Genomic DNA, 26,323 nt, shown 5'->3' on the forward strand with positions numbered 1-26,323 from the left:
CAGACTGACCACCAGACTGACTACCAGACCACCAGACTGACCACCAGACTGACCACCAGGCTGACCACCAGACTGACCACCAGACTGACCATGAATTCTATATGTGTCCTTTTCCCTTCTGAACATTTGACATGAAAACGGTTCCGTGAACAAAGTAATCAGGTACATCACTATTGTCTTTTCTGGTGTCAGTCCATCAGTAATACAAGGAAACAATCCACCAAACTGTTCCAATGACAGAAAGGTCAGAGTTAGACGTGCCGTCATCCGAAGAATTTCAAAACAAACCCTGCTTTCAGGGACCAGGAATTATGGGGGAGGAAGAGAGCGAAACATTCCACCCTATGAATTCCTTTAGTTTACAACACGTGTTATCTGTCCAAATTCAAAAGTGAAAACTGTGTCAGTTCAGCCTCACTTACACTGCCTGTGTCATGTTACTAGTTAGAGAGAGAGAGAGAGAGAGAGAGAGAGAGAGAGAGAGAGAGAGAGAGAGAGAGAGAGAGAGAGAGAGAGAGAGAGAGAGAGAGAGAGAGAGAGAGAGAGAGAGAGAGAGAGAGAGAGAGAGAGAGAGAGAGAGAGAGAGAGAGAGAGAGAGAGAGAGAGAGAGAGAGAGAGAGAGAGAGAGAGAGAGAGAGAGAGAGAGAGAGAGAGAGAGAGAGAGAGAGAGAGAGAGAGAGAGAGAGAGAAAGAAAGAAAGAAAAAGGGAGTGGATCTGGGCGAGATGCCCGCATTGGACTTTACTGGATCAATGCTTTAATTCATCTCCTCCTCCCCTTTCTCCATCCCTCTTGTCCCATCTGTTCACTCTCCATGCCTCCTACCTTCTTTTTCTTTGCTCACCCTCCTGTCCACCCTGTACTAGGTGACGGAGAAGCTTCTGGACGTGGAGAATGAGACCATTATGAAAGTGGCTGACCTGGAGAAGCAGCTCCTGCAGAAGGACAAGGATCTCCACGTCATACGGGTAAGATGAGCTGGGGATCACGATTATGATACCGATTTCAATTATCATTATATTTCTCATAAACAGTATCAAATGTATGATTCAGAACAGCAATAGTATGTCTCAATGTTGTATTAATATGTTGTTGTGCAACAGTGTTTTACAACTCCTGGAGAACTATATGTACAGCACTGGCAGAATGACATTAACGTTTGATCAACTATGCTCTAGCAAGAATGCTATGATAGCAAATTGATTGTCAGGAAATGGAGTGATTATGATCCTGTATAGTTTGTGGAGTCATCATAGTGTGGTTTCTCTCTCTGTCTCCCTCTGGTGTTCTGACCCAACAGGAGACGTACGAGTCGACCAACACCCAGGTCCACACCCTAAGGAGGATGATCAAAGAGAAGGACGCTGCCTTCCAGAGGAGCTTCAACATCGAGAAGCGCCTGCTGGAGATGGAACAGCAGGGGACCATCCGCCTCCGCAAGCAGCCGGACGGGGACATCGCCATCGAGCCCCTGGGAGGGGGCGGTGGTGGTGGTGGTGGAGGAGGAGGGGATGGAGGTCCGGGGGTGCCTCTCAGTGACGTTGGGCAGAACGGAGAGTTCTCAGTGGGGCCTGGAGGAGTAACAGGGCCAGGAGGACCAGGAGGACCAGGGACTAGTCTACCAAGGGCCAGTGAAGTACCACCTCCTCCTCCCCCCCCTCCACTTCCCTCTGCTCTAGGTACATTACCATGCACAGTTATAGTCTTTCACATCATTGTGCGGACTCCAAATGTACTGTGTTGGCTTTCCATTCACATTGTCCTTCACAGCAGGGGTTCTCAACCTTTTCCATTCTGAGGCCCACTGAAAGGTTCAGAATCACTGTTTACAGCATGGTTCAAGGAACTATGGTAACACACACAGCTGGATGGACGCACAAAATTAGTGTATGCCACCATAAACCAATATGAATGATCTTTTATTCATTGTACTGATTTGATACAGCCTGTTAGAGCTCCACAAGTCTCTCTCACAGACATTCATAATCCTGAGATTTTATTATGGCTCTATAGACTGCCGGTGTTTTATGCTGTGTTCGTCTTCTGTTCCACAGGAGAGAATGCTCCATGCCCACCCCCACCCCCTCCTATGGCCCCGCCTCTACCAGGAACTGCTCCCAATTTCATCCTCAATATGGGCCTATCAGGTAAGAGCTAGTAGTATCAGCATCTAAATATACTTAAGGTGGAGTATAGAATGTGTTCAAAATAATACAGTACACTATACAAGTCGGATTGTGTGATATGCCTGATTTTCTATGTAATGGTTGTCCTGATTTTCTATGTAGTGGCTGCCCTGATTTTCGATGTAATAGCTGTCCTGATTTCCAATGAAATTCCTGTCCTGATATTCTATGTAATGGCTGTCCTGATGTTCTTTAAATGAATAATAAGCACTCTAATTTTGTCGGTTTGCAGCTATCAGGATCAAGAAGCCCATCAAGACCAAGTTCCGTCTGCCTATATTCAACTGGACCGCTCTGAAACCCAACCAGATCAACGGTACGGTCTTCAGTGAGATAGATGATGAAAGAGTACTAGAGGTGAGTCTACCAGTTCAGGACAAACTTCCCTTGGCCCCGGCCTTCATCTGACAGTTTACCTCTTAATTCGGGGCCTTCATCTGACACTTGACCTCTTAATTAGGGGCCTTCATCTGACATTTTACATCTTAATTAGGGGCCTTCATCTGACAGTTTACCTCTTAATTAGGGGCCTTCATCTGACAGTTGACCTCTTAATTAGGGGCCTTCATCTGACAGTTGACCTCTTAATTAGGGGCCTTCATCTGACAGTTGACCTCTTAATTAGGGGCCTTCATCTGACATTTTACATCTTAATTAGGGGCCTTCATCTGACAGTTTACCTCTTAATTAGGGGCCTTCATCTGACAGTTGACCTCTTAATTAGGGGCCTTCATCTGACAGTTGACCTCTTAATTAGGGGCCTTCATCTGACAGTTTACTTCTTAATTAGGGGCCTTCATCTGACAGTTTACCTCTTAACTAGGGGCCTTCATCTGACAGTTGACCTCTTAATTAGGGGCCTTCATCTGACAGTTTACATCTTAATTAGGGGCCTTCATCTGACAGTTTACCTCTTAATTAGGCGCCTTCATCTGACAGTTTACCTCTTAACTAGGGGCCTTCATCTGACAGTTTACATCTTAATTAGGGGCCTTCATCTGACAGTTGACCTCTTAATTAGGGGCCTTCATCTGACAGTTGACCTCTTAATTAGGGGCCTTCATCTGACAGTTTACATCTTAATTAGGGGCCTTCATCTGACAGTTTACCTCTTAATTAGGGGCCTTCATCTGACAGTTTACATCTTAATTAGGGGCCTTCATCTGACAGTTGACCTCTTAATTAGGGGCCTTCATCTGACAGTTGACCTCTTAATTAGGGGCCTTCATCTGACAGTTTACCTCTTAATTAGGGGCCTTCATCTGACAGTTGACCTCTTAATTAGGGGCCTTCATCTGACAGTTTACCTCTTAACTAGGGGCCTTCATCTGACAGTTTACATCTTAATTAGGGGCCTTCATCTGACAGTTTACCTCTTAATTAGGGGCCTTCATCTGACAGTTTACATCTTAATTAGGGGCCTTCATCTGACAGTTGACCTCTTAATTAGGGGCCTTCATCTGACAGTTTACCTCTTAATTAGGGGCCTTCATCTGACAGTTTACCTCTTAATTAGGGGCCTTCATCTGACAGTTTACATCTTAATTAGGGGCCTTCATCTGACAGTTTACCTCTTAATTAGGGGCCTTCATCTGACAGTTTACATCTTAATTAGGGGGCTTCATCTGACAGTTTACCTCTTAACTAGGGGCCTTCATCTGACAGTTTACCTCTTAATTAGGGGCCTTCATCTGACAGTTTACCTCTTAATTAGGGGCCTTCATCTGACAGTTTACCTCTTAACTAGGGGCATGAGTTGTTCTTTGTCATGTTGGGTGGTCAGGAAAATAGGCCCTCAAAGCCCTACTTCTAATTAATTCAAGGCCCCACTACTAATTAATTCAAGGCCCCACTCCTAATTCATTTTATGCCCCACTCCTAATTCATTTTATGCCCCACTCCTAATTCATTTTATGCCCCACTCCTAATTCATTTTATGCCCCACTCCTAATTCATTCAAGGCCCCACTACTAATTAATTCAAGGCCCCACTCCTAATTCATTTTATGCCCCACTCCTAATTCATTTTATGCCCCACTCCTAATTAATTTAAGGCCCCACTCCTAACTCATTCAAGGCCCCACTCCTAATTCATTCAAGGCCCCACTCCTAACTCATTCAAGGCCCCACTCCTAATTCATTTTATGCCCCACTCCTAATTCATTCAAGGCCCCACTACTAATTAATTCAAGGCCCCACTCCTAATTCATTTTATGCCCCACTCCTAATTCATTCAAGGCCCCACTACTAATTAATTCAAGGCCCCACTCCTAATTCATTTTATGCCCCACTCCTAATTAATTTAAGGCCCCACTCCTAACTCATTCAAGGCCCCACTCCTAATTAATTCAAGGCCCCACTACTAATTCATTTTATGCCCCACTCCTAATTCATTTTATGCCCCACTCCTAATTAATTTAAGGCCCCACTCCTAACTCATTCAAGGCCCCACTCCTAATTCATTCAAGGCCCCACTCCTAATTCATTCAAGGCCCCACTCCTAATTCATTCAAGGCCCCACTCCTAACTCATTCAAGGCCCCACTCCTAATTCATTCAAGGCCCCACTCCTAATTCATTCAAGGCCCAACTCCTAACTCATTCAAGGCCCCACTCCTAATTCATTCAAGGCCCCACTCCTAATTCATTCAAGGCCCCACTCCTAATTAATTCAAGGCCCCACTCCTAATTCATTTTATGCCCCACTCCTAATTCATTTTATGCCCCACTCCTAATTCATTTTATGCCCCACTCCTAATTCATTTTATGCCCCACTCCTAATTCATTCAAGGCCCCACTACTAATTAATTCAAGGCCCCACTCCTAATTCATTTTATGCCCCACTCCTAATTCATTTTATGCCCCACTCCTAATTAATTTAAGGCCCCACTCCTAACTCATTCAAGGCCCCACTCCTAATTCATTCAAGGCCCCACTCCTAACTCATTCAAGGCCCCACTCCTAATTCATTTTATGCCCCACTCCTAATTCATTCAAGGCCCCACTACTAATTAATTCAAGGCCCCACTCCTAATTCATTTTATGCCCCACTCCTAATTCATTTTATGCCCCACTCCTAATTCATTTAAGGCCCCACTCCTAACTCATTCAAGGCCCCACTCCTAATTAATTCAAGGCCCCACTCCTAATTCATTTTATGCCCCACTCCTAATTCATTTTATGCCCCACTCCTAATTAATTTAAGGCCCCACTCCTAACTCATTCAAGGCCCCACTCCTAATTCATTCAAGGCCCCACTCCTAATTCATTCAAGGCCCCACTCCTAACTCATTCAAGGCCCCACTCCTAATTAATTCAAGGCCCCACTCCTAATTCATTCAAGGCCCCACTCCTAATTCATTCAAGGCCCCACTCCTAACTCATTCAAGGCCCCACTCCTAATTAATTCAAGGCCCCACTCCTAATTCATTTTATGCCCCACTCCTAATTCATTTTATGCCCCACTCCTAATTAATTTAAGGCCCCACTCCTAACTCATTCAAGGCCCCACTCCTAATTCATTCAAGGCCCCACTCCTAATTCATTCAAGGCCCCACTCCTAATTAATTCAAGGCCCCACTCCTAATTCATTCAAGGCCCCACTCCTAATTCATTCAAGGCCCCACTCCTAATTAATTCAAGGCCCCACTCCTAATTCATTCAAGGCCCCACTCCTAATTAATTCAAGGCCCCACTCCTAATTCATTCAAGGCCCCACTCCTAATTCATTCAAGGCCCCACTCCTAACTCATTCAAGGCCCCACTCCTAATTAATTCAAGGCCCCACTCCTAATTCATTTTATGCCCCACTCCTAATTCATTTTATGCCCCACTCCTAATTCATTCAAGGCCCCACTCCTAATTCATTTTATGCCCCACTCCTAATTCATTCAAGGCCCCACTCCTAATTCATTCAAGGCCCCACTCCTAATTAATTCAAGGCCCCACTCCTAATTCATTCAAGGCCCCACTACTAATTAATTCAAGGCCCCACTCCTAATTCATTTTATGCCCCACTCCTAATTCATTCAAGGCCCCACTCCTAATTAATTCAAGGCCCCACTCCTAATTCATTTTATGCCCCACTCCTAATTCATTTTATGCCCCACTCCTAATTCATTTTATGCCCCACTCCTAATTCATTCAAGGCCCCACTACTAATTAATTCAAGGCCCCACTCCTAATTCATTTTATGCCCCACTCCTAATTCATTTTATGCCCCACTCCTAATTCATTTTATGCCCCACTCATAATTCATTCAAGGCCCCACTACTAATTAATTCAAGGCCCCACTCCTAATTCATTTTATGCCCCACTCCTAATTCATTTTATGCCCCACTCCTAATTAATTTAAGGCCCCACTCCTAACTCATTCAAGGCCCCACTCCTAATTCATTCAAGGCCCCACTCCTAACTCATTCAAGGCCCCACTCCTAATTCATTCAAGGCCCCACTCCTAACTCATTCAAGGCCCCACTCCTAATTCATTCAAGGCCCCACTCCTAACTCATTCAAGGCCCCACTCCTAACTCATTCAAGGCCCCACTCCTAATTCATTCAAGGCCCCACTCCTAATTCATTCAAGGCCCCACTCCTAACTCATTCAAGGCCCCACTCCTAACTCATTCAAGGCCCCACTCCTAACTCATTCAAGGCCCCACTCCTAATTCATTCAAGGCCCCACTCCTAATTCATTCAAGGCCCCACTCCTAATTCATTCAAGGCCCCACTCCTAACTCATTCAAGGCCCCACTCCTAATTCATTCAAGGCCCCACTCCTAATTCATTCAAGGCCCCACTCCTAATTCATTCAAGGCCCCACTCCTAACTCATTCAAGGCCCCACTCCTAACTCATTCAAGGCCCCACTCCTAATTCATTCAAGGCCCCACTCCTAATTCATTCAAGGCCCCACTCCTAATTCATTCAAGGCCCCACTCCTAATTCATTCAAGGCCCCACTCCTAATTCATTCAAGGCCCCACTCCTAACTCATTCAAGGCCCCACTCCTAATTCATTCAAGGCCCCACTCCTAACTCATTCAAGGCCCCACTCCTAATTCATTCAAGGCCCCACTCCTAACTCATTCAAGGCCCAAGTCCTAACTCATTGAATGAAACATTCTCCTTCTCATAGAAAATGGACATGCATTGTGGTATCACGTTTGACTGAGTGTGTCGTGTGTGTTGTCTGTCTATAGGACCTGGATGTGGAGAAGTTTGAGGAACTGTTTAAGACCAAGGCCCAGGGTCCAGTGGTGGACCTGAGTGGCCCCAAGACCAAGGTATCTCAGAAGGCTATCAACAAGATCTCCCTGCTGGACGCAAACCGCTCCAAGAACCTGGCTATCACCCTGAGGAAGGCCAACAAGAGCACTGAAGAGATCTGCAAAGCCATACAGACGTATGTACTGTAGCCAATACCTCACTCTCTATCAATTAATCACATTAACAATTCAGTTGTCACAAAGTGCTTTACTGTAACCAGCCCAGACTTTCAAAGAGCAAGCAGAAGCACAGTGGCAAGGGAACACTCCCTAGAAGGAAGAAACCTAGAGAGGAGCCAGACTCAGAAAAGAGGCCCATCCGCTGGCTCTAACTGCATCGAGTCCAGTTCTAGCGCTTATGTTTCCAATCTGTCTCCTGTCCTGTCTGATGTTTCCAACCTGTCTCCTGTCCTGTCTGATGTTTCCAACCTGTCTCCTGTCTTATCTGATGCTACTAACCTGTCCTGTCTGATGTTTCCAACCTGTCTCCTGTCCTGTCTGATGTTTCCAACCTGTCTCCTGTCCTGTCTGATGTTTCCAACCTGTCTCCTGTCTTATCTGATGCTACTAACCTGTCCTGTCTGATATTTCTAACCTGTCCTGTCTGATATTTCTAACCTGTCCTGTCTGATGTTTCCAATCTGTCTCCTGTCCTGTCTGATGTTTCCAACCTGTCTCCTGTCCTGTCTGATGTTTCCAACCTGTTCCTGTCTTATCTGATGTTTCCAACCTGTCTCCTGTCTTATCTGATGTTTCTAACCTGTCTCCTGTCTTATCTGATGCTACTAACCTGTCCTGTCTGATATTTCTAACCTGTCCTGTCTGATATTTCTAACCTGTCCTGTCTGATGCTACTAACCTGTCCTGTCTGATATTTCTAACCTGTCCTGTCTGATATTTCTAACCTGTCCTGTCTGATGTTTCTAACCTGTCCTGTCTGATGTTTCTAACCTGTCCTGTCTGATATTTCTAACCTGTCCTGTCTGATATTTCTAACCTGTCCTGTCTGATATTTCTAACCTGTCCTGTCTGATGTTTCTAACCTGTCCTGTTTGATGTTTCAAACCTGTCCTGTCTGATGTTTCTAACCTGTCCTGTCTGATGTTTCTAACCTGTCCCGCCTGATGTTTATAATCTTTCAGTATTGTAACCTGTACTATCTTTCTCTCCCTATAGCTTGGACCTGAAGGCCCTGCCGGTGGACTTCGTAGAGTGTCTGATGTCTCTAATCTTTCAGTATTGTAACCTGTACTATCTTTCTCTCCCTATAGCTTGGACCTGAAGGCCCTGCCGGTGGACTTCGTGGAGTGTCTGATGTCTCTAATCTTTCAGTATTGTAACCTGTACTATCTTTCTCTCCCTATAGCTTCGACCTGAAGGCCCTGCCGGTGGACTTCGTGGAGTGTCTGATGTCTCTAATCTTTCAGTATTGTAACCTGTACTATCTTTCTCTCCCTATAGCTTGGACCTGAAGGCCCTGCCGGTGGACTTCGTGGAGTGTCTGATGTCTCTAATCTTTCAGTAATGTAACCTGTACTATCTTTCTCTCCCTATAGCTTCGACCTGAAGGCCCTGCCGGTGGACTTCGTGGAGTCTCTGATGTCTCTAATCTTTCAGTATTGTAACCTGTACTATCTTTCTCTCCCTATAGCTTCGACCTGAAGGCCCTGCCGGTGGACTTCGTGGAGTGTCTGATGTCTCTAATCTTTCAGTATTGTAACCTGTACTATCTTTCTCTCCCTATAGCTTGGACCTGAAGGCCCTGCCGGTGGACTTCGTGGAGTGTCTGATGTCTCTAATCTTTCAGTATTGTAACCTGTACTATCTTTCTCTCCCTATAGCTTCGACCTGAAGGCCCTGCCGGTGGACTTCGTGGAGTGTCTGATGCGTTTCCTTCCAACGGAGGCGGAGGGGAAGATGATGCGTCAGTACGAGCGGGAGCGACGACCGCTGGACGCGCTGACGGACGAGGACCGATTCATGCTCTTCTTCTCCAAGATCGAACGGCTCACCCAGAGGATGAATATCATTACGTTTGTCGGGAACTTCTCAGACAACGTCAACATGCTAACCCCGCAGCTCAACGCCATCATCGCAGCGTCCGCATCCGTCAAGTCTTCACCCAAGTTAAAACGAATGCTAGAGGTAAGGGTTCTCTCATCGTCCATCATCAATGATTAAACTGGTTTGAATTGGAAGAGAAGCATCCTTTCACATTAGCAGTCAGTGGTGAGTTTCCCAAAATATTCATAGCACAAAGATCATTCAGGTCAATTGTAGGCAATGGACGAAAGATGCTCTTAGTGTAACAAATATGTAGGGAAACCGAGTAGCTTTTGCTTGACCACTGCCACATTAGTATGGTGCTAAGATGTTTATTCTTTACTTTCTGTACTCACACAGATCATCTTAGCCCTGGGAAACTACATGAACAGCAGCAAGAGAGGATCTGTGTATGGCTTCAAACTACAAAGTCTTGATCTGGTGAGTACTGTACGATACAAAGTAGCACATTCTAGAGAGCGGCTCTCTGCAAGTCCTCAAGAGACTGCTCAAGGGCTACACTTTTCAAGGTGTACTCCTCCAGAATGAAAGGGCCATGTATTCTGGACATGTATTCAGTTCCAGGTAGTTCCAGGTAGTAATCAGTAATACAAGGCTACACTTGTACACTTGTTTCAAGGTTGATAAAAGACACTGATATGTATTCTGGTTGTGTATATATTTTTCTCTGTCAACTGCCGGACACTAGTTATAAAAGGCGCCATGTGTACCAGTGGAGGCTGAGTGGAGAAGGATCATAATAATGGCTGGAACGGAGACAATGGAATGGCATCAAACCATGTATTTGATGCCATTCCACCTATTCCGCTCCAGCCATTACCACGAGCCCTTTACTCCCTAATTAAGGTGCCACCAACCTCCTGTGATGTGTACACTTGTTTCAAAATGTACTCATCCAGAGCGAGTGAAAAGAGCCTTGACTGATATGGAATTCTCTCCTCCCCCAGCTACTGGACACTAAGTCCACAGACAGGAAGATGACTCTGCTCCACTACATAGCTGTGGTTGTCAAGGAGAAGTATCCTGAGCTGGCTAACTTCTTCAACGAACTGCACTTTGTGGACAAAGCTGCTGCAGGTGACTACCGAGTTACACACACAGACACCATTCAACTTGAATGGATTCTTCTCTTCTCATTGTACAAAGACTATAGTACATGTGATGCACAGTTGAAATAAGGAGGTTTGATATTGTGTGTGTGTGTGTGTGTGTGTGTGTGTGTGTGTGTGTGTGTGTGTGTGTGTGTGTGTGTGTGTGTGTGTGTGTGTGTGTGTGTGTGTGTGTGTGTGTGTGTGTGTGTGTGTATCTCTCTCTAGTGTCTCTGGAGAATGTGCTGCTGGACGTGCGGGAGCTGGGTAAAGGGATGGATCTGATCAGGAGAGAGTCTAGTCTCCATGACCACTCTGTTCTCAAGGGCTTCCTCCAGACCAGCGACACTCAGCTGGACAAACTGCAGAAGGATGCCAAGACCGCTGAGGTTCTCACACCACCTCCATCCTATCAAAACTACAAACTGAATTTTTCAACACTGACGTCTCTAACATTTAGAAACGTATACTTCTTCCACTACTCAAAAAACATTTTGTTCATCGCTAAAGCAAGCACACAATTTTTCTTCAGGAAAAATACCTGTTCTAAAACTACCAACTGGTCAAAACACAACACAACTTACTGTAACATGAAACAACACATCTTCCTTCTGAGACGCAGCACAACAAAGACCTGTGCAACAATACAGCACAACACTATAAAAAAGGTTTTTGTTAAGGTTTGCAATGTTGACAAATGTTGTGTTCTACCCTTGACACGTGTCTCTCCCGGGTCATTTCTAGGAAGCATTCAACAATGTGGTGAACTACTTTGGGGAGAGTTCCAAGACGACTCCTCCCTCCGTGTTCTTCCCTGTGTTTGTGCGATTCATCAGAGCTTACAAGGTAAGGAAGGACCAAACAACACACATCTTCTACAGGGATCACATGTATGTAACAGGCCACTTCGCTAATGCTGTCATCCAAAGTGACTTATTGTAAAGTGAGGATGTGTATGTGATCCTTGTAGGAAATGAACCCATAACCTTGTAGTGCTTTGATGTGTGTCAATAGCGCCACACTTTTACCAACTGAGCCTCACAGGGCCATGTTCAGGAGGAGCTTACTCTCTCTGTCCTATGGGAGTTAGCCTAACCTTGAGTTAGTCTGGCTGTTATCCCGCTGCCTCCCAGAGAAAAGCAGAATGGTCTGTGTGCCACAGGACAGGGTGTGGACTGGAGTAACAGGTCTAATAACAGGAAGGGCCAGCTGGGTCAGAACGGTAGTGGTGGTGTTTAAACTGGGCCCCGTCTTCCCCCTTCCCACCTGCCTTCCCCTCCTGCCCCTGCCTCCCCCCTCTGACCCCTGGACCGATGGCCCGCTCTTCCTCTGCCTCCCCCGGATGGACAGCTCTGTCCTGCGACACAGACACCTTCCTGAGATTGTTCTCTACAAGGATTTATGGATCTGTTAAAGAAACGTGCAGCTAAAGGATCTGTGCGCGTGTGTGTGTGCGTATGTGTTAGAGAAACAGGGAGGGGAAGAGCAAGAGACACACAAACACACAGAGAAAATGAATGGTGCTGACTGTTTAGCTACATGAAAGTATGTTATCTCTATGTTTACTCAACTCCCAGATCCAGTTCTGCTATTATAAAAGAGACCAAATCTTTCCATAGCTTGGCTTAGCCAAGTTTTCTCTGAATGGCGTGCATTTTGTGATGTCCTCCCTACAGGATGCAGTGGAGGACAATGAACAGAGGAAAAAGCAGGAGAAAGCCATGAGAGAGAAGTTACTGGCTCAGGAGGCCAAGCAACATGACCCCAAGGTACAATACTAGAAGTCTCCCTAGCCCTGATTCTGACAGACAAGGCCCAAAAAGCCAAAAGATGCTCAATTATTATTTAATTAGCAAATTTAGGCATAACATGCCAGCTGCAAATGCTGACACTGCACATCCAAATATATCAGACCAAATTATGAAAGGTAAGCATTGTAATTTTGAGTGAGGAAGAGGTAAAAAAGTATTGTTGACTATCAACAAAGACAAGCAGATCTCCTCTTTGTTTGAAGAGGAGTAAGGATCGGACCAAGATGCAGCGTGGTAAGTGTTCATGACGATTTATTAAAAACGAACTGAACACTGAAATACAAAACAATAAACGATGGGATGAAAACCGAAACAGTACCGTGTGGCGACAAACACACACACGGAAACAAACACCCACAAACCAACAGTGAAACCCAGGCTACCTAAGTATGATTCTCAATCAGAGACAACTAACGACACCTGCCTCTGATTGAGAACCATACTAGGCTGAACACAAAAACCAACATAGAAAAACCAACATAGACTGCCCACCCCAACTCACGCCCTGACCATACTAAAACAAAGACAAAACAAAGGAAATAAAGGTCAGAACGTGACAAAGCCACCAGGGTCTGACAACTTAGATGAAAATCTCTGAGGACAATAGCAGACGATATTGCCAATTCTATTTGCCATATCTTCAGTTTAAGCCTACTAGAAAGTGTGTGCCCTCAGGCCTGGAGGGAAGCAAAAGTCATTCCGCTACCTAAGAATAATACTTTACTGGCACAAATAGCCAACCAATCAGCCTGTTACCAACCCTTGGTAAACTTTTGTAAAAAATGGTGTTTGACCAGAGACAATGCTATTTTACAGTAAACAAATTATAGGGAAGGACATTCAACAAGCACAGCACTTACAAAAATGACTGAGATAAATATATGATAAAAAGATTGTGGGGGCTGTTTTGTTAGACTTCAGTGCGGATGTTGACATTATTGATCATTGTCTGCTGCTAGGAAAATGTATGTGTTATGGCTTTACACACTCTGCTATTTTGTAGATAAAGAGTTATCTGTCTAACAGAACACAGAGAGTGTTCTTTAATGGAATCCTCTCCAACATAATCCAGGTAGAATCACATTACTCAGGGCAGCTTCCTAGGCCCCTTACCTTTTTCAAACTTTACTAACGACATGCCACTGATAACTCAACACTATATACATCAGCTACTACAGCCACTGAAATTACACTTAACAAAGAGCTGCAGTTAGTTTCAGAATGGGTGGCAAGGAATAAGTTAGTCCTAAATATTTCCAAAATGAAAAGCATTGTTTTTGGGACAAATCATTCACTAAACCCTAAACCCTGAACTAAATATTGTAATGAATAATGTGGAAATTGAGCAAGTTGAGGGGACTAAACTGCTTGGAGTAACCCTGGATTGTAAACTGTCATGGTAAAAACATATTGATACAACAGTAGCTAAAATGGGGAGAAGTCTGTCCATAATAAAGCGCTGCTCTACCTTCTTAACAACACTATCAACAAGGCAGATCCTACAGGCCCTGGTTTTGTCGCACCTGGACTACTGTTCAGTCGTGTGGTCAGGTGCCACAACAAAAGACTTAGGAAAATTGCAATTGGCTCAGAACAGGGCAGCATGGCTGGCCCTTGGATGTACACAGAGAGCTAATATTAATCATATGCATGTCAATCTCTCCTGGCTTAAAGGGGAGGAGAGATGGACTTCATCACTACTTGTATATGTGAGAGGTATTGACATGTTGAATGCACCGAGCTGTCTGTTTGAACTACTGACACACAGCTCAGACACCCATTCATACCCCACAAGCCATGTCATCAGAGGTCTCTTCACAGTCCCCAAGTCCAGAACAGACTATGGGAGGCACACAGTACTACATAGAGCCATGACTACATGGAACTCTATTCCACATCAAGTAACTCACACAAGCAGTAAAATTAGATTGGAAAACAACCAGATACACCTTATGGAACAGCGGGGACTGTGAAGAGACACAAACACAGGCACAGACACATGCATACACACACACGATAACATACGTACTATACACACACTAACACATGGATTTTGTGTTGTAGATGTGGTAGCTGAGGGCACACACTTGATCTATTGTGAAATCAAATGAAATCAATGCGCATGTGCCGAGTACAACAGGTGTAGACCTTACAGTGAAATGCTTACTGTTGTGAATGTATTATAATGTTTTTAAAATGGCATAACTGCCTTAATTTAGCTGGAGTCCAGGAAGAGAAGCTGCTGCCTTAGCAGGAACTAATGGGGATCCATAATAAATCCAAATCCAAATACCAAAACTGGACTCAACACACATTAGTAACATTGAGCTTAATGTGCTCTAGAATTTAAACTAAATGATGGATATGACCACCTGACTGACCACCTGGCTGACCACCTGACCACCTGACTGACCACCTGACCACCTGACTGACCACCTGGCTGACCACCTGACTGACCACCAGACCACCTGACTGACCACCAGACTGACCACCAGACCACCAGACTGACCACCTGACTGACCACCAGATTGACCACCAGACCACCAGACTGACCACCTGACTGACCACCTGACTGACCACCTGACCACCTGACTGACCACCTGACTGACCACCTGGCTGACCACCTGGCTGACCACCTGGCTGACCACCAGACCACCTGACTGACCACCTGACTGACCACCAGACTGACCACCTGACTGACCACCAGACCACCTGGCTGACCACCTGACTGACCACCTGACCACCTGACTGACCACCTGACCACCTGACTGACCACCTGACTGACCACCTGACCACCTGACTGACCACCTGACTGACCACCTGGCTGACCACCTGGCTGACCACCAGACTGACCACCTGACTGACCACCAGACCACCTGACTGACCACCTGACTGACCACCTGACTGACCACCAGACTGACCACCTGACTGACCACCAGACCACCTGACTGACCACCTGACTGACCACCTGACTGACCACCTGACTGACCACCAGACTGACCACCTGACCACCAGACTGACCACCAGGCTGACCACCTGACTGACCACCAGACTGACCACCAGACCACCCGATTGACCACCAGACTGACCACCAGACCACCTGATTGACCACCTGACCACCAGGTTGACCACCTGACTGACCACCAGACTGACCACCAGACCACCCGATTGACCACCAGATTGACCACCAGACCACCTGACCACCAGGCTGACCACCTGACTGACCACCAGACCACCTGACTGGCCACCAGGCTGACCACCTGACTGACCACCAGACCACCTGACTGACCACCAGACCACCAGGTTGACCACCTGACTGACCACCAGACCACCAGGCTGACCACCTGACTGACCACCTGACTGACCACCAGACTGACCACCAGACCACCTGACTGACCACCAGACCACCTGACTGACCACCTGACTGACCACCTGACTGACCACCAGACTGACCACCAGACCACCTGACTGACCACCAGACTGACCACCAGACCACCTGACTGACCACCAGACTGACCACCAGACCACCTGACTGACCACCAGACCACCTGACTGACCACCTGACTGACCACCTGACTGACCACCAGACTGACCACCAGACCACCTGACTGACCACCAGACCACCTGACTGACCACCTGACTGACCACCTGACTGACCACCAGACTGACCACCAGACTGACCACCAGACCACCAGACTGACCACCAGACCACCTGACTGACCACCAGACCACCTGACTGACCACCTGACTGACCACCTGACTGACCACCAGACTGACCACCAGACCACCTGACTGACCACCAGGTTGACCACCTGACTGACCACCAGACCACCTGACTGACCACCTGACTGACCACCAGACCACCAGGCTGACCACCTGACTGACCACCAGACCACCTGACTGACCACCAGACTGACCACCAGACCACCTGACTGACCACCAGACTGACCACCAGACCACCTGACTGACCACCTGACTGACCACCAGACTGACCACCAGACCACCTGACTGACCACCAGACTGACCACCAGACCACCTGACTGACCACCAGACCACCTGACTGACCACCTGACTGACCACCTGACTGACCACCTGACTGACCACCAGGCTGACCACCTGACTGACCACCAGACCACCTGACTGACCACCTGACTGACCACCAGACTGACCACCAGACCACCTGACTGGCCACCAGGCTGACCACCTGACTGACCACCAGACCACCTGACTGACCACCAGACCACTAGGCTGACCACCTGATTGACCACAAGACTGACAGACAGCAAGATTTATACAAATCTCTGCTGTTGAAAACTAAAAGCTAGTCTAAAGTAAAGGGGCGATAATGTGTCAATGCTTTTTACAGTGGAAATTGACTTTATAAATTGTCTGGCTGGACTGATGAGAAAATGGATTGCGCAGTGAGATGGAACAGGGTAAATAGGCATTTCAATGTCATAGCTTTAGCCGGCGGTAACTTATGGAATAGGCACCGTCTGGAATGCGATATTAACCAATCAGCAGCCAGGATTAGACCCACTTGTTTTATAATTCTCAATATAAGGCTCTCACACTTACTATAAGGAGTTTATGCATTTGTATGATTGAAACAATCCTCTGGCAGCTCAAGCCGTTTAGGCAGAATTTGATGTTCTTCCTCCTCTCCCTCCCAGGTCCAGGTAGTGAAAAAGAGGCAGCAACAACAGGAGCTGATCTCTGAGCTGCGTAAACGCCAGGCCAAGGACCACCGACCCGTATACGAGGGGAAGGACGGCACCATTGAGGATATCATCACAGGTGGGCTCGATATGCAGCCTCGCTGGTAGCCACGCAGAACCCAGCCATGCCCAGTAGGAGCCCCAGGTCCCCTAGTCCAAGCCCCAACCCCAGCCCCATCCCAAGCCCCAGCCCCAGCAGCCCCAACCCGGCCCAAGCCCCAGCAGTCCCAACCCAGCCCCCAAGCCCCAGCAGCCCCAACCCAGCCCAAGCCCCAGCAGCCCCATCCCCATCCCCAACACAGCCCAAGCCCCAGAAGCCCCATCCCAAGCCCCAACCCAGTCCAAGCCCCAGCAGGCCCATCCCAAGCCCCAGCAGTCCCATCCCAAGCCCCAGCAGCACCAACGCTAACCCAGCAGCCCCAGCCCCATCCCCAGCTCCAACCCAGCCTATCCCAAGCCCCAGCAGCCCCAACCCTAACCCAGCAGCCCCATTCCAAGCCCCAACCCACTCCAAGCCCCAGCAGCCCCAACCCACTCCAAGCCCCAGCAGCCCCAACCCAGCCCAAGCCCCAGCAGTCCCATCCCAAGCCCCAGCCCATTCCAAGCCCCAGCAGCCCCAACCCTAACCCAGCAGCCCAAGCCCAATCCCCAGTCCCAACCCCAACCCCAATCTCAGCCCCAACCCAGCCCAATCCCCAGCAGCCCAAGCCCCAACAACCAGCAGCCCAAGCAGACCCAGGGACTGGGCTAAGATCACTGTGGTCCTCAACTGCTCGGCTGGAGGAGCACTGTGTTACGCAGTTCAGACACCACTACCAGAGGCTCCAGAGCATCTAGACAACAGCAGATTCCAGTTCTCAATCATGTCCCAGTTGTTTATGTTTTGTGGCCTGCTAGTTATCTAGATTAGTAGTGTCTCATCATTATGTAGTGTCTGTGCAGCTAAGCAGCAATTGAGCCTCAAAGTATAACTACAGTAGGCATGTAGTTGAGTCATTACCCTCCCAATGCCCTGCTTCATGGGATGTGCTAACTCAGGACAGTTCCCGAACTCAACTCTCATTAATCAAAATCTACTGTGAAATAATCCAAATGTTAAATGTTAATAATTGTAATAATATGTTAATAATGTGTTAATAATGCCTTTCCTTCCTGTTACTAGGCCCTTTACAAAAAGTACATAATCTACGTTATTCAACATGTATATCCCTGTCCTCCTGGACATAGCGTCATCTACGTTATTCAACATGTATATATATCCCTGTCCTCCTGGACATAGCGTCATCTACGTTATTCAACCTGCAGTATATCCCTGTCCTCCTGGACATAGCGTCACCTACGTTATTCAACATGCAGTATATACCTGTCCTCCTGGACATAGCGTCATCTACGTTATTCAACCTGCAGTATATCCCTGTCCTCCTGGACATAGCGTCACCGACGTTATTCAACATGAAGTATATCCCTGTCCTCCTGGACATAGCGTCATCTACGTTATTCAACCTGCAGTATATCCCTGTCCTCCTGGACATAGCGTTATCTATGTTATTCAACCTGCAGTATATCCCTGTCATCCTGGACATAGCGTCACCTACGTTATTCAACATGCAGTATATCCCTGTCCTCCTGGACATAGCGTTACCTACATTATTCAACCTGCAGTATATACCTGTCCTCCTGGACATAGCGTCATCTAGGTTATTCAACCTGCAGTATATACCTGTCCTCCTGGACATAGCGTCATCTACGTTATTCAACATGCAGTATATACCTGTCCTCCTGGACATAGCGTCACCTACGTTATTCAACCTGCAGTATATCCCTGTCCTCCTGGACGTAGCGTTACCTACGTTATTCAACATGCAGTATATACCTGTCCTCCTGGACATAGCGTCACCTACGTTATTCAACATGCAGTATATCCCTGTCCTCCTGGACATAGCGTCATCTACGTTATTCAACATGCAGTATATCCCTGTCCTCCTGGACATAGCGTCATCTACATTATTCAACATGCAGTATATACCTGTCCTCCTGGACATAGCGTCATCTACGTTATTCAACATGCAGTATATCCCTGTCCTCCTGGACATAGCGTCACCTACGTTATTCAACATGCAGTATATACCTGTCCTCCTGGACATAGCGTCACCTACGTTATTCAACATGCAGTATATATCCCTGTCCTCCTGGACATAGCATCATCTACGTTATTCAACATGAAGTATATCCCTGTCCTCCTGGACATTGCGTCATCTACATTATTCAACCTGCAGTATATCCCTGTCCTCCTGGACATAGCGTCATCTACGTTATTCAACATGCAGTATATACCTGTCCTCCTGGACATAGCGTCATCTACGTTATTCAACATGCAGTATATCCCTGTCCTCCTGGACATAGCGTTACCTACGTTATTCGACATGCAGTATATACCTGTCCTCCTGGACATAGCGTCACCTACATTATTCAACATGCAGTATATCCCTGTCCTCCTGGACATAGCGTCACCTACGTTATTCAACATGCAGTATATCCCTGCCCTCCTGCACATAGCGTCACCTACGTTATTCAACATGCAGTATATCCCTGTCCTCCTGCACATAGCGTCACCTACGTTATTCAACATGCAGTATATCCCTGCCCTGGCAACTTACTCCATATAGTGCACTGCTGGTCAAAACATATAGGGAATATGGTGCAATTTCAGAATCACCCAAAGACCTTGTGGTCCATACACCAAAACATGGAGGTATGGCACAGAGAGAGCTGGAACACCGGATATAAAGATATTACAGTGACAACACTGAGAAGTGTACCAAGCTGATGGCACATCAGATGGTCTACGACAGTACAGCACCAGTACAGGTTCCTCTGTCTCAGGTGTGACATTTTCTCCCCTCATCCTCCTCCCCCCTCAGTGTTGAAGAGCGTCCCCTTCACAGCCCGTACTGCTAAACGAGGCTCACGGTTCTTCTGTGATGCACAGCTGTGTGACGACTCCAACTGCTAGTCCCTACAGTTCCTCCCCCCCTAATGCCAAGGTTGTCCAGAACAGGTGTCCCCTCCTCTGACCACTGTGCATGCAGCATGACCTTCCACCCTGTCCCTCCCTAAGACTACTCCTTAACCCTTCACTAACTTCGGCGGCCATTTAACAGTTCAGCACAGTGCAGTTTGTTTGAATCCTGGCCCTCGACTCTTATTGGTGGGCAAGTGATGTGTTCTATATCCCTCAAAACACCTCTACCTGAATTACCAGGGTAGAAGTCAGACAGCCAAACCTCTTTGGATTACTGAACCTACAAAGACTGTATCAAAAGCTAATGTTAAAATGTGAATATGTAATGTTTACTACCACGAAATATAATCACATGGTCAATATGAAGTTGCATCTAGCATAACAGCATGGGCATGGAAAGCTACAATAACGGTATGTAAATACTGTATGTTCATTTTCTATCAGGTTGTATACTTTTTTCAATTTATTTTTCATAAATCTTAAAAGTACTGTATAGTAATTAAGAGGTTTGGCTACAACTGCTAACAATGCCTTGTTGTTCCTTGAAACTAACTAACATGGATGGTTTGGTTTCCCCTCTAACATGTTAAGAACCTTTCCTCAACCTCTACTCTGTATTCATTCTACCCCTCTGAACAGCTGAACAGAAGATTAATGACAGTATATGCCACTTCTAAATTCTGCAGGGTAAGAAAGGCAGCCTGAAGCCTGTTTGCTTGGCCCTGGCCATGCTCTTCCTTTGTGCTGCGGCCTGCGGACATGCTGTGTGCTGCTAGCTACACAGTCTATGGTGCTGCTACAGTGATGTCAGCTGCTTCAGCCAGGCCAGCGCTTCAGATGCAAACAGGAACATGCTTTACTCTACAGCAAAGCATTCAGATATGCTTTACAACAGCCAGGACTGCTTTACTGCACAACAATCGGATATGCTTTTACATCAGCCACAGCAAAGCAGTCAGATATGCTTTTACAACAGCCAGGTCTACTTTTCTGCACCACAGCCCAAAAATGTAGCTTAATATTTCTATAACTGGATACATCCCCTAGAATACACTGTAAGTTCATGTCAGGTCATTTTCTTTTCCATCAACCTTACCTCTCAGGAAAACAGTGGCAGCGGTTGTAGGAGGATTGAAATTTAAAGGGGCTATCAGCAGTTGCTACACACATTTTTGGACTTAATTACATGTTATATGATTATATGTAACCATTGATTTTTGAAGAATATACATTATATATACAAATGTATGTGGACAGCCCTTCGAATGAATGGATTTGGCTATTTCAGCCACCCCCGTGCTGACAGGTGCATAAAATCGAGCACACATACAGTGCCTTGCGAAAGTATTCGGCCCCCTTGAACTTTGCGACCTTTTGCCACATTTCAGGCTTCAAACATAAAGATATAAAACTGTATTTTTTTGTGAAGAATCAACAAGTGGGACACAATCATGAAGTGGAACGACATTTATTGGATATTTGTAACTTTTTTAACAAATCAAAAACTGAAAAATTGGGCGTGCAAAATTATTCAGCCCCTTTACTTTCAGTGCAGCAAACTCTCTCCAGAAGTTCAGTGAGGATCTCTGAATGATCCAATGTTGACCTAAATGACTAATGATGATAAATACAATCCACCTGTGTGTAATCAAGTCTCCGTATAAATGCACCTGCACTGTGATAGTCTCAGAGGTCCGTTAAAAGCGCAGAGAGCATCATGAAGAACAAGGAACACACCAGGCAGGTCCGAGATACTGTTGTGAAGAAGTTTAAAGCCGGATTTGGATACAAAAAGATTTCCCAAGCTTTAAACATCCCAAGGAGCACTGTGCAAGCGATAATATTGAAATGGAAGGAGTATCAGACCACTGCAAATCTACCAAGACCTGGCCGTCCCTCTAAACTTTCAGCTCATACAAGGAGAAGACTGATCAGAGATGCAGCCAAGAGGCCCATGATCACTCTGGATGAACTGCAGAGATCTACAGCTGAGGTGGGAGACTCTGTCCATAGGACAACAATCAGTCGTATATTGCACAAATCTGGCCTTTATGGAAGAGTGGCAAGAAGAAAGCCATTTCTTAAAGATATCCATAAAAAGTGTTGTTTAAAGTTTGCCACAAGCCACCTGGGAGACACACCAAACATGTGGAAGAAGGTGCTCTGGTCAGATGAAACCAAAATTGAACTTTTTGGCAACAATGCAAAACGTTATGTTTGGCGTAAAAGCAACACAGCGCATCACCCTGAACACACCATCCCCACTGTCAAACATGGTGGTGGCAGCATCATGGTTTGGGCCTGCTTTTCTTCAGCAGGGACAGGGAAGATGGTTAAAATTGATGGGAAGATGGATGGAGCCAAATACAGGACCATTCTGGAAGAAAACCTGATGGAGTCTGCAAAAGACCTGAGACTGGGACAGAGATTTGTCTTCCAACAAGACAATGATCCAAAACATAAAGCAAAATTTACAATGGAATGGTTCAAAAATAAACATATCCAGGTGTTAGAATGGCCAAGTCAAAGTCCAGACCTGAATCCAATCGAGAATCTGTGGAAAGAACTGAAAACTGCTGTTCACAAATGCTCTCCATCCAACCTTACTGAGCTCGAGCTGTTTTGCAAGGAGGAATGGGGAAACATTTCAGTCTCTCGATGTGCAAAACTGATAGAGACATACCCCAAGTGACTTACAGCTGTAATCGCAGCAAAAGGTGGCGCTACAAAGTATTAACTTAAGGGGGCTGAATAATTTTGCACGCCCAATTTTTCAGTTCTTGATTTGTTAAAAAAGTTTGAAATATCCAATAAATGTTGTTCCACTTCATGATTGTGTCCCACTTGTTGTTGATTCTTCACAAAAGAATACAGTTTTATATCTTTATGTTTGAAACCTGAAATGTGGCAAAAGGTCTCAAAGTTAAGGGGGCCGAATACTTTCGCAAGGCACTGTACATGCAATCTCCATAGACAAACATTGTCTCAGTGACTTTCAACCTGGCACCGTCATAGGATGCCTGCCTCCTTTCCAACAAACCAGTCCGCCACATAATCTGCCCTGCTCGAGCAGCCCCAGTCAACTGTAAGTGCTGTTATTGTGAAGTGGAAACGTCTAGGAGCAACAACGGCTCAGCTTAGAAGTGGTAGGCCACGCAAGCTCACAGAATGGTACCGCCGAGTGCTCACAGTCGGCCTGCACAGAGCCCTGACCTCAACCCCATCGAACACCTTTGGGATGAATTGAAAGGCAGACTGTGAGCCAGGACTAATCGCCCAACATCAGTACCCGACCTCACTAATGCTCGTTCCAATGTTCCCTGTAGCGATCTAGTGGAAAACCTTCCCAGAAGGGTGGAGGCTGTTATAGCTGCAATGTTCTGACATCTAGTGGAAAGCTTTCCCAGAAGGATGGAGGCTGTTATAGCAGCAATGTTCTGACATCTAGTGGAAAGCTTTCCCAAAAGGATGGAGGCTGTTATAGCAGCAATGTTCTGACATCTAGTGGAAAGCTTTCCCAGAAGAGTGGAGGCTTTTACAGCAGCAAATGGGGGACCAAATGCATATTAATGTCCATCATTTTGGAATGAGATATTCTACAAGCAGGTGTCAAAATATTATTGGTCATGTAGTGTAACTTATAAATGCCTCATGAGCTTAGTTCAACTGTCTTACCCCATCACAAACTTGTTTTACTCCAATGTTTGAAAACAAGTAAATGTAAACAAACATTATATAGCTTCAAAACATGGTCACCTAACCTTTACATATCATGGATGGTTCGTCCTTGCATTAGTAGCTCTGTTTACAAACAGAGAGTGATTACATTTCTCCAGCCCATCCCTCAACATATTGTTGAGTGCAGTGAAAACACTTTGTCATTATTTCTACTGCTGATTGCCACTTTAAGGAAGTTTCCGAGGCAAAATATGCACCACTGGATGCAGACTCCGTGCACGCGAGAACATTGCCTTTTTGAATTTAAATTGCGCTATAGTAAGGATCTTCCACGCTACAGATTTAATCTACATTCATGAGTCTTTCCTTCAACTCAGGTCCCTCCGTCATCACCACCTCACCTCTCATCTTCCATGTTGCATGCTGTGTCCAGCGTTCTGTCCATCCACCACTTACCAGTCTGTCACCTGTTGATGGCATGTCTCAATGTTGTGTTTGTCCCTGGTAACTGTGACTTGCGGTGTGCTGAAAAGCTTGTTGGTCAACCAGCTCTGTTGAGGCCCCTGCACATATCCACACACACAGACATGTTCAGACATAATGGACATTTATTCAGACAAATGGATAGAAACATTGGCAACACTACTTGAACAGTCCATTTTAAGGGCTACATAACACTGTCATAATCATGATGGTATAGACATTTAACGAGTCATTTTAGAGACGACAGGTTAGATGAGTTGTATGAATATTAGCTTCTCTATAGCACGGTACCTCACAGAGCTTGTTGTCTACAACTGTGATACATTGTTGACATAGTGGTTTGTTTAAATAACTTAACCCCCATAGCCTTGGATTGAAACATCTATATTTCTCTGTTAGTTTTAAGTTGACAGTGAAAGGGATCATTCTCTTTTTAGTTAACATATACCCACATTCAATTGGCTACCCATTTGGCAACATATAAGTAAAATGTAACAATTCTAAACATATTTGCTGAAATATTCTGTTAGGATAAGCACTGCAAATATAGGTTCCTTAATCAACAACCTCAAACCTGAGTATGACACCACTGTACCAGAGTTTGACTTCCCAGTTAACCTGTGTGACCCCCTCTCTCACCCACTCACAGATCTCCGCAGCCAGCCTTTTCTGCGGCACGACACGCTGATCCGGAGCGGCTGGAAGAGACCCTAAACAAACCACTCATTCTTCCTCCCTTATCATCCCTTCCTTTTATAACCCCCCCACTCCTGTGTCTCGGTGGTCTCACCCACCCGAGGCTGCACAGAGACTAAAAGGTGGACAGGACCGAACCAATGGCCCTTGTTTTACAGGGGTATTTATTTATTTATGGAGATCCTTTATGGACACTGTCTCTCAACAAGCAGGTGTAACTGTAGTATCACGACATAGCCTACCCTCCTCTCCCACTGCAAACACACACCGCACACCGCACACACACAGATAATATTAAGAACAGGACTGGGCAGAAAGAGTCCAAAGAAGAAGAGTATAGTGGTGAGTTGAGCCCTTAAAGGGGCGGCTCACCTCACACAAGCAGGAAGGCAGGACACTTCAACTGCATAAGGTGGACATGGAACCACAAGTGCCTGCTAATGTGGATCTTATTTCCATGAACCTCGATTTCCTCAGATTGTGCAATCCAAGCAAGATTGAGACTGGGAGACAGTCAGTCAAGTCACTTGGATAAATGACAGCATATGTTGACTCTACTGCTGGGATTTCCACTTCAAAGAGAACTGGGTTGTGTTCATAAGGCACCAAACGGAAGAAAACAGAATGAAACAGGGAGGGACTACCTGGACCAATAAGAATCGTCATTTTGGTTTCCGTTGCAAAATGTTTTAGGTTGTGTGCCCTACCTAATGAATAGGACCCAGGGTTTTGCCTTCACATGATGTCTCTGTCCACCGATTTCAAAAAGGACTGAAGATTATTGTTATATCGGTGTCTTTTCTGGACATGCTAGCCAAACCAAACTTCCTCTACTCTTGTGTCTTATTTCTTATTGTGCTAAAAAAAGTGCCTTTTTGACAGTATTATTTTTATGTGACTCAGCCATAATGTGTATCTTTAAATTCTTTTTTTGTTAGATTGTATTTTGTATTGCCTTTGTATGATAACATTTAAATACTGTAAAAGAAAATCTGAATCTCAGCTTTAATCACTAACATATCTAAAGGTTGCTTCTCAGTGCTATAATATAAATGAGCGTAGGCCAAGTGTCTTCCGAAACGTAAAAGTGGGTTAAAAAATTCAATGTTTTTGCTGTCTATTACTTCTTCATCAATATCACCTACTACAGTACAATTACCACTTCAGTCGTACCATTTCATTACGACTTAATTACCACTTCAGTCGTACCATTTCATTACGACTTAATTACCACTCCAGTCGTACCATTTCATTACAACTTAATTACCACTCCAGTCGTACCATTTCATTACGACTTAATTACCACTCCAGTCGT

The 26,323-nt window shown here is 45.8% G+C and overlaps 1 protein-coding gene and 1 long non-coding RNA gene across 6 annotated transcripts in view; one reads left to right on the forward strand and one right to left on the reverse strand.

Moving 5' to 3' along the window:
• The window catches only part of LOC118360520 (formin-like protein 3), a 102,754-nt gene extending 76,641 nt beyond the window's left edge, over nucleotides 1–26,113 (forward strand). The window contains exons 11-24 of one of the 4 annotated variants that reach the window (XM_052484958.1): nucleotides 866–967; nucleotides 1,300–1,678; nucleotides 2,054–2,146; nucleotides 2,418–2,542; nucleotides 7,383–7,585; nucleotides 9,290–9,593; nucleotides 9,852–9,932; nucleotides 10,460–10,589; nucleotides 10,829–10,989; nucleotides 11,345–11,446; nucleotides 12,277–12,369; nucleotides 17,085–17,208; nucleotides 20,051–20,187; nucleotides 24,962–26,113. In XM_052484958.1, the coding sequence (XP_052340918.1) occupies nucleotides 866–967; nucleotides 1,300–1,678; nucleotides 2,054–2,146; nucleotides 2,418–2,542; nucleotides 7,383–7,585; nucleotides 9,290–9,593; nucleotides 9,852–9,932; nucleotides 10,460–10,589; nucleotides 10,829–10,989; nucleotides 11,345–11,446; nucleotides 12,277–12,369; nucleotides 17,085–17,208; nucleotides 20,051–20,142 (1,989 nt within the window). In that variant the 3' untranslated portion in view covers nucleotides 20,143–20,187; nucleotides 24,962–26,113. Of the gene's footprint in view, nucleotides 1–865; nucleotides 968–1,299; nucleotides 1,679–2,053; nucleotides 2,147–2,417; nucleotides 2,543–7,382; nucleotides 7,586–9,289; nucleotides 9,594–9,851; nucleotides 9,933–10,459; nucleotides 10,590–10,828; nucleotides 10,990–11,344; nucleotides 11,447–12,276; nucleotides 12,370–17,084; nucleotides 17,209–20,050; nucleotides 20,188–20,790; nucleotides 20,839–24,961 lie in introns of all 4 variants that reach the window. The other 3 variants (XM_052484957.1, XM_052484960.1, XM_052484959.1) reach the window with 3 other exon arrangements.
• LOC127913215 (uncharacterized) lies at nucleotides 17,573–19,527 on the reverse strand. Of its 2 annotated transcripts, XR_008085310.1 has the most exons (4): nucleotides 19,156–19,527; nucleotides 18,976–19,104; nucleotides 18,837–18,924; nucleotides 18,525–18,785 (listed from the first exon to the last, which is right to left on the reverse strand). It is a non-coding gene; the product is annotated as an uncharacterized LOC127913215 (long non-coding RNA). The 2 variants fall into 2 exon arrangements; XR_008085311.1 differs by lacking the exons at nucleotides 18,525–18,785; nucleotides 18,837–18,924 and adding an exon at nucleotides 17,573–18,465.
• Nucleotides 26,114–26,323: the final 210 nt, after the last annotated feature.

Source organism: Oncorhynchus keta, chromosome 28, assembly GCF_023373465.1.
Source record: "Oncorhynchus keta strain PuntledgeMale-10-30-2019 chromosome 28, Oket_V2, whole genome shotgun sequence".
NCBI classification, from domain to species: domain Eukaryota; kingdom Metazoa; phylum Chordata; class Actinopteri; order Salmoniformes; family Salmonidae; genus Oncorhynchus; species Oncorhynchus keta.